General features: G+C 46.6%; 1 protein-coding gene across 1 annotated transcript in view; it reads left to right on the top strand.

The window, feature by feature from the left end:
- Positions 1-12,729, top strand: part of COL27A1 (collagen type XXVII alpha 1 chain) — a 282,597-nt gene that overhangs the window by 225,058 nt on the left and 44,810 nt on the right. Inside the window, exons 38-42 of the mRNA XM_040404975.1 lie at positions 3,555-3,608; positions 3,681-3,788; positions 4,948-5,001; positions 5,715-5,768; positions 12,615-12,671. Coding sequence (XP_040260909.1) covers positions 3,555-3,608; positions 3,681-3,788; positions 4,948-5,001; positions 5,715-5,768; positions 12,615-12,671 — 327 coding nt within the window. The remainder of the gene's footprint in view (positions 1-3,554; positions 3,609-3,680; positions 3,789-4,947; positions 5,002-5,714; positions 5,769-12,614; positions 12,672-12,729) is intronic.

Here is a 12,729-nt window from a genome sequence, read left to right on the forward strand (position 1 = left end):
AGTTGTTTTCTTGGAATCCTGTCATTTGATGTCTCATGTGTAGCTCTTGTCTCTGATCTCCTGACCTCATAAACACTCATTATAGTTCGGATACGAATATGGTTCAATTACACACACACACGTTTAAAGGGGTTTTCCGAGATTTACTGATGATCTATCCTCTGGATAGTTTATCAGTATCTGATCGGTGCGGGTCCGACACCTGCCGATCAGCTGTTTCAAAAAGGCATTGGCGCTCCTGTGAGCGCTGCAGCCTTCTCGCAGCTCACCAAGCACAGCGCCGCACATTTTATAACGGCTGTGCTTGGTATCACGCTCAGCCCCATTCACTTCTATGGGGCTGAGCTGCTCCTAGGCCACGTGACTGATGAACATGTCATCATTGGCCTTCGAAAAGCTGTGATAAGGCAGCGGCTCTCACAGGAGCGTCATTGCCTTCTCAAACAGCTGATCAGCGGGGGTCCCGAGTGTCGGACCCTCACTTATCAGATACTGATGACCCATCCTGAGGATAGGTCATCAGTATAAAAATCTCGAAAAACCCTTTTAAGAATCTTGGTTCAGTACAAAGAGTGGATGCTGAGAGTAGTAACCTAAATCCCTCTTGAATCAGCCAAGGTAGGCCACGGTCCTTTCTCTATTCACATAGGCCGGAAATGATCCCTTGGAGATTTTGGCACCGGTCACACGGCCATGGTGTGAAGTGATTCCTGTGTCTGGCAGCTTCTCTGCACCAGCTCAAGCTGTATTAATGCACTCGGACTTGGCGGCACTTATGGATGTGTATATAATGCTATAGTCTGGCTTGTATATCCAACGTGCTCTAGTCTGTGACAGAAACATGAGCAGTGCTTAACCCTTGACCAGGCACTGTATTGGCATTTGGCGCACGTGGTGGTTTAACGACCCTAACTTTTTAATATGGTTTTCAAAGAGGTTTTTTTCTTTTTTAGTTTTATTAGAGGGAAACTGCAAAACAAATATTTTTTTTTTTTTTTTCAAACTATAGCCCCTTATTTTTTAGGTATACACAATGACACCGAAAATAAAAATTGTGTTCCCTATAATATAGTTTTGTCTGAAAGGGGAGCAACTGTTTCAGTTGGCATGGGCATTTGTTTTTTATTTTTGCTTTTACTTGTATTTTATTATATTCTTGGCACATAATCTAACCCCCAAGAGGTCACTAAAAGATAATGATTTATTTATTTATTTATTTTTAACCTTTTGCTCTGTAAGGCCTCTTTCACACTTGCGTTGTCCGGATCCGGCGTGTACTCCACTTGCCGGAATTACACGCCGGATCCGGAAAAACGCAAGTGAACTGAAAGCATTTGAAGACGGATCCGTCTTCAAAATGCGTTCAGTGTTACTATGGCACCCAGGACGCTATTAAAGTCCTGTTTGCCATAGTAGTAGTGGGGAGCGGGGGAGCAGTATACTTAGTCCGTGCGGCTCCCGGGGCGCTCCAGAATGACGTCAGAGCGCCCCATGCGCATGGATGACGTGATCCATGCGCTTGGAGCGCCCTGACGTCACTCTGAAGCGCCCCGGGAGCCGCACGGACGGTAAGTATACTGCTCCCCCGCTCCCCACTACACTTTACCATGGCAAACAGGACTTTAGCGTCCTGGCAGCCATGGTAACCATTCAGAAAAAGCTAAACGTCGGATCCGGCAATGCGCCGAAACGACGTTTAGCTTAAGGCCGGATCCGGATCAATGCCTTTTAATGGGCATTAATTCCGGATCCGGCCTTGCAGCAAGTGTTCAGGATTTTTGGCCGGAGCAAAAAGCGCAGCATGCTGCGGTATTTTCTCCGGCCAAAAAACGTTCCGGTCCGGAACTGAAGACATCCTGATGCATCCTGAACGGATTTCTCTCCATTCAGAATGCATTAGGATAAAACTGATCAGGATTCTTCCGGCATAGAGCCCCGACGACGGAACTCTATGCCGGAAAAGAACAACGCAAGTGTGAAAGAGCCCTAAGAAGGGCATTCAAAGGTTACAGAGAGAAACAGTCCAATTTGGGGGCACGGCACCCAGGCATAGCTGATCAGGGTCTTCTAAGACCCTGCAGCTCTGCTATAACAGAGACACCCGGCGATCACATGATCACCAGGTCCAGTAGAGAAAGCTCAATAGCCGCTTCCTCTATTCACTGCATAACGCTCACTGAGTGCTATGTACGGAAGAAAGACGTCACAAGTGCTTATCCTCAGAGTCCCTGGCTGTTAGTGATGGCCAGGGACCCAACCTGCTCCTGCTAGATTGCAGGAGCAGGTACCTTAATCCAGCAGCGAACATGTGCTGTGCTCCAGATTAAAGCCCAGCACCGAGCACCATACATGTATGTATATGGTATAAATCGTAATTCAATCCTTCTCATCAGTTACCGCTAATTCTGTGCTACTAATACATTGAACCGGGCAGATTGAAATAGTTTTGTGGGAAATGATTCAGCAAAACTTGTAATGTATTCATTAAAATGAGCTTAAGAGTCATATGGGCGGTCCTATTAAAAGTAGGACCACCCTCTGGACTCCTAAGCCATGCACCGTAGCTGCTGCAGCAGCAGCAGAACCTTTGCGCTGCTACCCGGGGGTACGAGATGTCCGGCCCTGTCAATCAAGCAGCAGCCACACCGCCTGGCCGCTCGATAACTCAGTATTTGTATGAATCGATTTACTCATCTCTAATTAAAGTATAACCAAGCATGACAAAATGTATAACATTTTCTCCAAGCCAGCAATTGGGATAGCGATAAAAAAATATTCACCCATTTTATCGCCTGCAGCTGTAATCCTTCCCGCCAGGATCTGTTCGTTTGCAGTGATGACATACCCGCATACACGACAGCTGCAGCCTTAGCGCTTTTGTGCCGTTTACTGCTGAGACCTGTGATGCGCTGCTGCTGTCCTGTCTACATACATGGGTATTTCATGGAAGCAGCCAGGCAGATGAGGTCATCGCTAAAGCGGTGAGGTGGATCAGAGCACCTCACAACGGGCTCTATTTGACCTTGGAGAGGTGGTTTGTATCCAGTTCCCTGTATCTGGGATTTATCGATTGTACCAGGCCAGTTACTATTAGCAGAATTGCAGTGTCACATTGCAGTGCAGCGCCGCACTGCACAACCGCAGACAGCAGTTGTCTCTTTCTCATCAGTCCGGGAATCCAGGCGCAGGACAGAATACCCGTATGTTTCTCATAAAGCTGCGGTGTTTGGAGTTCAAGAGCGGCCTTCCTAATCCTTCAAATTTCCTGCCCTTTGCCCATTGTACGTTGGATAGGGGCACAAGTCAATGTTTAATACATGGAGGCATTTGTGTGTCTGTGGGAAGGAATGTGCTGTGGTTTGCATCGGTTCTTCTGGCTGTATTTAGGTCCCTTTTCAGGAAATATATTGAGCTGAATATACAAATATCTGGCAGAAATGCAATATTAATGTTAAGAACAAGTTAACCTTCTCGAGGTTTATATCCTCTTCAACTCACAAGTCCAAGCAGTCTTCTATTTCCCATACTAACCATGCCTTTACTTTAATTTATAGGGAGTGGAGGGGAAACCAGGAAAACAAGGAGAAAAAGGCAAGCCAGGACTCAAGGTAAAGCATGGTGCGGGCAGAAGTACCCAGCATGGGTTATGGCATGGTACTGATACTGGGGTTCTTTTTCAGGGAAGCAAAGGTATTCAGGGTCACCTTGGAGAAACCGGTTCTCCGGGTAAACCAGGACCACCAGGAAATCAAGGGCCCAAAGGAAGTAGAGGCACCCTCGGGCCGGTGGTGAGTGCATTGCTTGTATATGTAATGATTGATATGCATTATAAGTTTAACCATTACGGGGATACTGTCCCTGGAGCATAACCATTGCGTTATCAAACTGTTGAAGGGTCTCCCTAAAATATGAGCTGAAAGGAATCATCTACCTGTAGCAGTCCATCTGATAGATATCCTTAAAGGGAACCTGTCATCAACACTATGCTGAACTCACTAAAGTAGTGACAGAAATGCTGATGTCAGCGGTGTGTCACTCATGAGCGGAAAGTAAGTGGTTGCCGAGAACCAGCATCATAATCATTGCAGACTGGGCCTGGAAAAGAGTCACATCTACCTGAGAAGAGTCCTGGTTATACATAATCTCCTGCTCTCTCACCATCTGCTGATGATTGGCAGTTCTCTCCTAGACAGAAAGGGAGGAAACTAGGTAGAAGCCGGTCAGTCATCAGCAGGAATTCATGGATAACCAGGACTCTTCTCAGGTGGCCGGGACTCTTTTCCAGGCCCAGTCTGCAATGATTGTGATGTTGGTTCTCGGCAACCACTTACTTTTAACTTATAAATGACAGATCTCTGAAATCAACTCGCCTGTCTCTACTTTATTCTGCCGTTAGTGGGGGTAGCATAAAGTTGATGACGGGTTCCCTTTAAAGAAGACCTGTCAGCTCTCCTTATTCCCATGAAATGACACTTCTGGAGCATCATTTTTCTTAAAAGGGTTATCCAGGAAAATATATTGATGACCTATCCTGCCAGGACTCGGACCCCACCACTATGAAAATGAGGATAGTTCATCATTTTCTTTTCCAGGACAACCCCTTTAACTAGTGGTTCCCCTTCTCTTGTAAAGGGATTGTGTCCCTACACTATCTGACAGCGGCAGTACTGGTTGGAAATTGCCGGACTGTGTAGGGACATGCCCCAAACTAGAAACACCAACTTCTATCAGGAATAAGACAAGCATTTTAAGGAAAGATGATGCAGAATTGTCACAGGGAACAGAGGCATTTACTAGAACAGACATGTCTTGAGAACTGGACAGATCCCCTTTAATATTATGGTAAAGAGGCAAATGATTAATTACCAGTTATTTAGGATTGTGAACTGCTGGCTGCTTATACTGCCTCGTGAACCAAGAACTGACCAATTACTTCTTCACCTCTAGGGTTCTCCTGGCAGGATGGGTGCACAAGGAGAACCAGGAATTCCCGGCTATCAGGTAAACTTACCGACAAGGTTATCAAAACTGAGAAAGCGGAGAGTTTGGGCTATCTTTCTAAGGTGCACATAACCGAGCCTGCCATTTTGGGAATGGAATATGTAATGACTAGATCCTGTTATCAAAAATTGTAAATGATTACTGTAGATTTCTCATGGTGGAGAGATTCCGGTGGACATTTGATCGGGTAATTTCTCAGTTGAAAGGTAATATTAAAGGGGTTGGCCCATCTTGGACATTGGGGGCATATCGCTAGGGACCCGCACCTATGCTTAGAACGGAGCCCACAAAGTGCCGGATGGTGCACCACCAATGCACGGACATACTTCATTCTTTTCTATGGGAGTGCCGAAAATAGCCATATGCAGAAAATAGCTCTATTTTTGGAAGTCCTATTGAACTGAATGGGAAGCACACCAAGCAAGCGTGGCCACCACTTCATTCACTTCTATGGGGCTGACGAAAATAGCCGAGCCAGCACTCCCATAAAAAATAAAGGAAGTGTGGCCGCGCCCTCCGGCTCCAATCTAGTTATAGGGGAGACTCCCTAGCAATATGCCCCCAATGTCCAAGATGGGAATAACCCCCTTAAAGAAGCGTGATTTGCAATATACTGTATAGGTGTAAATATCTTGTAGCTGCTATGAAACAGGACAGAGACGTGTTGTGGTAGATGAAATGGTAATGACATTATGTTCTTTGTCTCACAATAGGGACATGCAGGCCCCCCAGGTCCAGTTGGGCCTCCAGGAGTAAAAGGTGAAAAGGTAAGTGGGTATTACCTGGAAATACACAAGAAAATATTTTGTTGCTATTATAATTGCATTTTTCCAGGTAACTTGGGGTATAAAACAGGTTGTTTTTGTAAAATAAACCTCCCTTTAAAGGGGTTATCCCATCTTAGACAATGGGGGCATATCGCAAGGATATGCCCCCATTGTCCGATAGGTGTGGGTCCCACCTCTGGGACCAGCGCCTACAAGGAGAACAGAGCGGAGAAAGTTGAGGAGGGCGCACTGCGCATGCGTAGCCGCCCTCTATTCATTTCTATGGAGCCGCCGAAAATAGCCGAACGCTGGCTCGGCTATTTCCGTCGGCCCCATAGAAATGAATGGGAGCAGTGGCCGCACATGCGCTGTGCGTTCCTATTCATTTCTATGGGAGAGGCGGGGAGCTGTGCCTAGTGGTGGAAGGACCCCGGGAAACCCGGGGTCCTCCAGCCACAACTCTCCCCAGCTCCTTTCTCCTTGTAGGCACCTATCAGGCAATGGGGGCATATCCTAGCGATATGCCCCCATTGTCTAAAATGGGATAACCCCTTTAAGGGTCCATTCACACGTCCGCAAAATGGGTCCGCATCCCACAGGTGTGGACCCATTCATTTTCAATGGGGCCGGAATGTGCTGTCCGCATCCGCATTTCCGGATCCGCGCTTCTGTTCCACCAAAAAATGGAACATGTCCTATTCTTGTCCGCAATTTTCTATGAGAGTGCCGGCGATGTGCGGTCCGCAAAATGCGGAACGCACATTGCCGGTGTCTGTGTTTTGCGGATCCGCAAAACACATACTGACGTGTGAATGGACCCTAAATCTAAATCTAGCCTCGTAACTTTAAGAGTCTGATTTGCATGTATCCAGAAATGATGATGGACTTGTACAGTGAGCCGCAGCGCGTGGTAGGTTTCTCTGTTATCAGATGTAGACTTCTCACTTCAGAGGTTCTTCATCAGGAGAGTTCCCTACCTGACATGGTATAAGCCAGTGATACTAGTCGTGACGTTACTGGGCCAGCGGTAAACAGTGAGAAGGCCGCGGCGCTGCTGGAGCGCCGCTGCCTTCTCAAACAGCTGATCGGCGGGGGTCCCGGGTCTCGGACCCCCGCCGATCAGAGGATAGATCATCAGTTTAAAATAACTGCAGAACGGACCCCTTTAAATTGTAACTTCTGAAAATTGAAGTGTTGGCTCACTGTACCGAGGACCATGCCCCTGCAGCTCCCCTTGATCTAAAATTGGGCCATAGACAATAAAAGGCCTGTATTTGTCTCCCAAGGTGACCAATAATTTTTCATTGCTTGATTATAGAATAAAAAATTGCTGAAAGTCATTATTAGGGATGAGCGAATCGACTCCGTACAGTATTAGAATGTATTGGCTCTGATGAGCCAAAGTTATTGCTTCATGAAGTCTCGCCAGACTTCAGGTAATAACTTCATAAATTAATTTGTTCTGTAAAAAAACATTTCCCGACCTCGGGTTCGGTTCCAAGGTACCATGTTTCATCCGAAGTCGATTCATTCATCCCTAGTCATTATGTGGTCTACAGAAATCTCTAATAATTACAGTAGAAACCTCCCTTTAAAGGGTTTTTCCGAGACTTTAATACGGATGACCGGTCTTCTGGATAGGTCATCACATCAGTATCTGATCGGTACATAGAGTGCGGTTCTCCACTTCATCATATATCTGATGGGTGAGGGCCCGACATCCAGGACCCCCGCCGATCAGCTGTTTGAGAAGGCACTGGTGCTCCTGTGAGTGCCGCACCCTCCTCTCTGCTCACCAAGCACTGCTCCATACATTGTATAGTGGACGTGCTTCATATCGCAGCTCTGCCCCATTCACTTCTATGGGCTGAGATACGCCTAGGATACGTGTGACTGATGAACGTGACGTCACATGGCCTAGGGAAAGCTGGAGAAGGCCGTGGCGCTGCTGCGAGTGCCGGTGCCTCCTCAAAGAGCTGATCAGCGGGGGGGTCCAGGGTGTCAGACCCCCACCAATCAGATACTGATGACCTGTCCAGGAGGTCTAATACCTGTACCTCCTCCAATCATCTGTTTCAGAGAAGCTGCAGAGCTGCTCCCGATCACTTCCAAGGAAGCAGCGCCGCATTAAAGAATAACTGTCATATTTTCTTATTTATTTGCTAGTTTATTAGAGCTAGGCATGTATACCGGAGTTAGTCTGTCAGTGATTGCCAAAAGATCTGTAATTACCTTATAATAACAGCTTTCATTAATGTCCTCTGTCCCTTTCCACTGCTCCCTTAAAAGACCGTTGCTATGGCTCGTCTGTCTCCGGCTAGGAAGACAGGAATACGGAGGGGCGGTCCTTCACACTGCATGCCTGCATTAGGCTTCAGAGTGAGGAGGCGTGTCTCTCAGTAATCCAATCTGATTGGCTGGCAGGAAGCTGCTGGCTACAGCAAGTTTGTATGTGACCTGAGGGAAAGCAGTTTTGGCCTCAGAGAACTGTCAGATGAGCCATCTTGAGAAGATCCTCATAATGTAGGATTCAAAACAGCCGTAACTTAGGGGAAAACTCAAGGAAAACAGTGGTAAGTGAAGAAACGAAAGATTGCTTTATGCATAACACTGCTGCAGCAGTAACATATGCTAAAATAGATTTTTTTATGAAAATATGACAGTTATCCTTTAAGCAGCTCAATCCACTACACAATGGCCAGAGTTGTGTAGGGTTTCGGACCCCCCACAGATCAGATATTGATGGCGTATCCTGAGGATAGGCCACCAGTGGTAAAGGAATGGACAGCACTAAGGGGTAATAGTGTCGTCACACTTGCATGCCTCTTTCCGTAACGTTCATGACCACAGTGGTCTTCTTCCCAGAGGTGGGATATACCATACACAAGATATCATGACCCCTTTAAGCAACACCAGCTTTTCTACCCACTTTATTTTTATCTGTTTATCTTTAAACCCACAATATTAGAAAAAAAAAATGTCTGACTAAATACAGCGTCTGCGGCTTTTATTCAGAAACATGTGTGTCAGCGGATTCCCACCGATTCCCAGCAGACTGTATGTTAGTGAGTCAGCTCGGAGTGAGATCATGGCTGTATACACAGTATATGGCTGCTATGCCGTCTCTGCTCTGTTTTGATCCCATTTCCCAACCTTTTTGTGGTTCCTGTCACCTGGACATTGTCTGGTTTGGCACCAACTTTATGTAAAGTTATTACATCATCTATGTCTGTGGCATTCAACTGTATGGAATTCATTAGCAAGGAAGAAAAACCATTACAATGGCGCTACACAGCACCATATCACTTAGAGTGGCTTTGTCAGGTCTCCAGCGCTACGTTAACTGAAGGCGGCTTAGGATGGAGGAGGAAACGCTGAGCTGGAAAATAGAGTTTCATATATAGTGATTCAATATTTTCATGTAAAAAGAAAGCTAACAGGACTCCTACAGAAAGCCCATGAGTCCTCCTCCCCGGCCGACACACAGTGCTTGACATCTCATCCTGCATACAGACACTGATGGAGTTGTTGGTACTGATAAGGCCTCCTGGACACTAACTTTATTTTATTTTTTTCGTTTACGGGCTGTTTTTTGCGTATACGGAACCATTCATTTCAACGGTTCCGCAAAAAACAAAACGGAATGTACTCCGTATGCATTCCGTTTTTCTGTTCCGCTGAAAGATAGAACATGTCCTATTATTGCCCGCAAATCACGTTCCGTGGCTCTATTCAAGTGAATTGGTCCGCCAAAAAAACTAAACACATACGGAAAAGCATCCGTATCCGTTCCATTTTTGCGGAACCATCTATTGAAAATGTTATGCCCAGCCCAATATTTTCTATGTAATTACTGTATACTGTATATGCCATATGGAAAACCGGAACGGAAACAAAAAAACGGATCTGGAAAAAACGGCCCGCAAAAAAATGAAAAAGCCATACGGTCGTGTGCAGGAGGCCTAAATGTGGACTGCTGGATTCACGCAGGTGCCGTCTGGTTAATTAATCCCAGGCAACAGTGCAAAAAGTGGGTCACCCAAGACCTCATGCACACAGCCATATTGCAGATCTGTGTTGTACAGATGCCTAGTGCTTCATCCATAACTAGTCCATTTTGAGATTGCACATGTTGTATTAAAGGTACGTCTTTTCCCCCCTGAAACATTGTGGAAAATACTGTCTACTGGTCTGTAGGGACGCGGTATGTCACCGCACACAGAGCAGTGCCATGCGGATGAGCCCTAAAGCAGGTTCAAGCTTCGGGGTATGTTCACAAGTGGATAATATGCGGATTGTCTACGACGGAATTGCGGGACGGAAATTTACAGCGTATTACAGTACCAGCAGCGTGGTTACAAAATCTCATCTATACCCAGCGGTAAAAATTGGCCTGCCATGCGATATTAAAACTGCAGCAGATCAATTCATAGTCCATGTCAAGTCTGCATGCAACACATGATGATTTTGCTGCAGATTTGTTGACGATTTAGCGGTGGAATTTTGGCTAAATCCGCAAAAAACATCCGCTGTGAAAAAATACGTCATACCCTGGAGATTTTCTAGGCAACAATATCGATGGCCTGTCCTTAGAATAGGCCATCAGTATCAGATCGGTGGGGTTCTGAGCACCCCTGCCGATCAGATCGGTGGAGTTCTGCAGCCTCGGTCGTACCCAGGGGCACCATACACTTAGTAGTTAGCGGCTGTTCCTGCATATGAACCAATGTACACAAGGAAGAGGCGGCAGGACTCGTACCAGCCCCACAGCCTCGTCAGACAACCGATCGGCAGGGGGGACGCCAACTGTTTTAATATTGGTAGCCACCAATATTGTTATCTCCACTTTAAAGGGGTTGTCTGGAAGTGTAAAAATAAATTTCAGGCCTCTTTCACACAAGCAAGTTTTCGTCATCGCGGAAGCAATGCATGTTGTGAACGGATAGCAACTGAATCCTAAACCATTCATTTCAATGGGTCTGTGCACACGAGCGTCGTTTATCAATGATCATCCTTGTGCACAGAGGAAAATAAAAAATCACAGCACGTTCTATATTGTGCTTTTTTTCATATAAGTGAATGGGGCTTGCGTGAAAAACGGAGGACATCCGGATTCATTGCGTTTTTAACTGATGGTTTCTAGGGGATGTTGAAAGTTATTCTTCAGTCATCACATGTGTGAAAAACGCATCAAAAACTGATTGCATCTGCGCGGAAAAAACCGAAACCCTGAACGAAATCACAGACAAAACCGATTAGACTGCAAAACCATCTGATTTTTCCCTGAACAGATCCTGCCTCTAAGACAGGCATGCTTAACCTGCGACCCTCCAGCTGTTGCAACTCCCAGCATGCCCGAACAGCCTACAGTTACAGGGCATTGTGGGAGTTGTAGAGGGCCGCAGGTTGAGCATGCCTGCTCTAAGACATTAGTCGAAGACAGGAATGCTCAACCTGTGGCCCTCCAGCTGTTGCAAAACTACAACTCCCAGCATGCCCTATTTGCTTGAGGGCCGCAGGTTAGGCATCCCTGGTCTAAGACATTACCTGTTCAATCCCCCGCTGCTCCGCAGCCCCCGCTGTACAGCCACGTAACTGCTGCAGCCAATCTCTGGGCTTATTTGTCTTGTGTCATATAGTGATTATCTTCCTGCAGTCAAAGGGAGGGAACCACGAAGCATCATCCCTGGGGCTGCGAGGGATTTAAAGGGTGAGTATTTATTTTATTTTATTATTTTAAACATTTCTTACGCTCCCTGACAATCGCCTTTAAAAACAATGTCCATAGAGTCCCTCTGCCGGCTCCCTCCAGGGAACCAGGGCTCTGACGGACATCCTCATACATGATATATGGCAGGCATCCTCAAACTGCGGCCCTCCAGCTGTTGTAGAACTACAACTCCCACAATGCCCTGCTGTAGGCTGTTCGGGCATGCTGGGAGTTGTAGTTTTGCAACAGCTAGAGGGCCGCAGTTTGAGGATGCCTGATATATGGTCACCGTGCAGCCATTGTTGCCCAATATGCCCTAGGATGCAGAGGTATCAGGGTGGTCTTGTGAGGAGCAGGGACCCCTCAGACATGCTCCTCTCTCACATGTGTGCTGACTCAGCTCGCCTGTAACCAGTTCAGGCTAGAAAATGACTCACATGTTTGGCTCCGGGACGGAACGCCGCTTTCTACTAACGCTGCGGCCGGGTCCAGCTGGGCTGGGCTGCTCTATCATTGTTCCTAAGGCCCGAGAGGAATCTCCTCCATCCAGAACAAGGGGGAAATAGGGCAGAGATTGCAGAGGGAATATGAGAAGTTAATATACGAAGGTCATCATTTTTTGTCTGAATTATCATAAAGATTTGATCAACCTACAACAATGGCTGCGCCCACCGTGAGATCGATCACGCTTCTATGGAAATAGCTGCAATCCGATAACTTCATGGCACCTATAGTCGTTTGTGTTACTCAGGACGTTAATTGCGCATGCGCTGCGAGAAGTTCCCGTCCACTTGGGAGCCTCCAGATGTGCAGTACATGAATGTATCTCTGTGTGGGCCCCCAGCCAAGTACAACACACCCGCCTTTATGCCTTGCGCATTTGTAGCTTCAGATGTTTACTTTCTGGCCCCTCTTCCCTGCATTTTTACTTGTCACTTCCCATTGCTCTCTTCTCCCTCATTCATGTAAGCTAAACATAAATCGTTCCCTCTCCCTCCCACACACAGTTAACCGTTTCCTACAAGATCTCCATGCGTAGCGTAAGACAAAGTGGGAGACAAAGGGTTAAATTGTGTCATGTCATTATTACCGTGTCCTTATCACCACTGCTGATATTTCATCTGCTTCCTTCACAGGGAGAACAAGGGGAAGATGGCAAAACGGAAGGTGCCCCTGGTGCTCCTGGAGACAGAGTAAGACTTATTACCTCCGACGAAAGCCAAGTGCACACTAGTCACCTGCCTATGGGAC

Source organism: Bufo bufo, chromosome 8 (assembly GCF_905171765.1).
Source record: "Bufo bufo chromosome 8, aBufBuf1.1, whole genome shotgun sequence".
In the NCBI taxonomy this organism is placed as follows: Eukaryota; Metazoa; Chordata; class Amphibia; order Anura; family Bufonidae; genus Bufo; species Bufo bufo.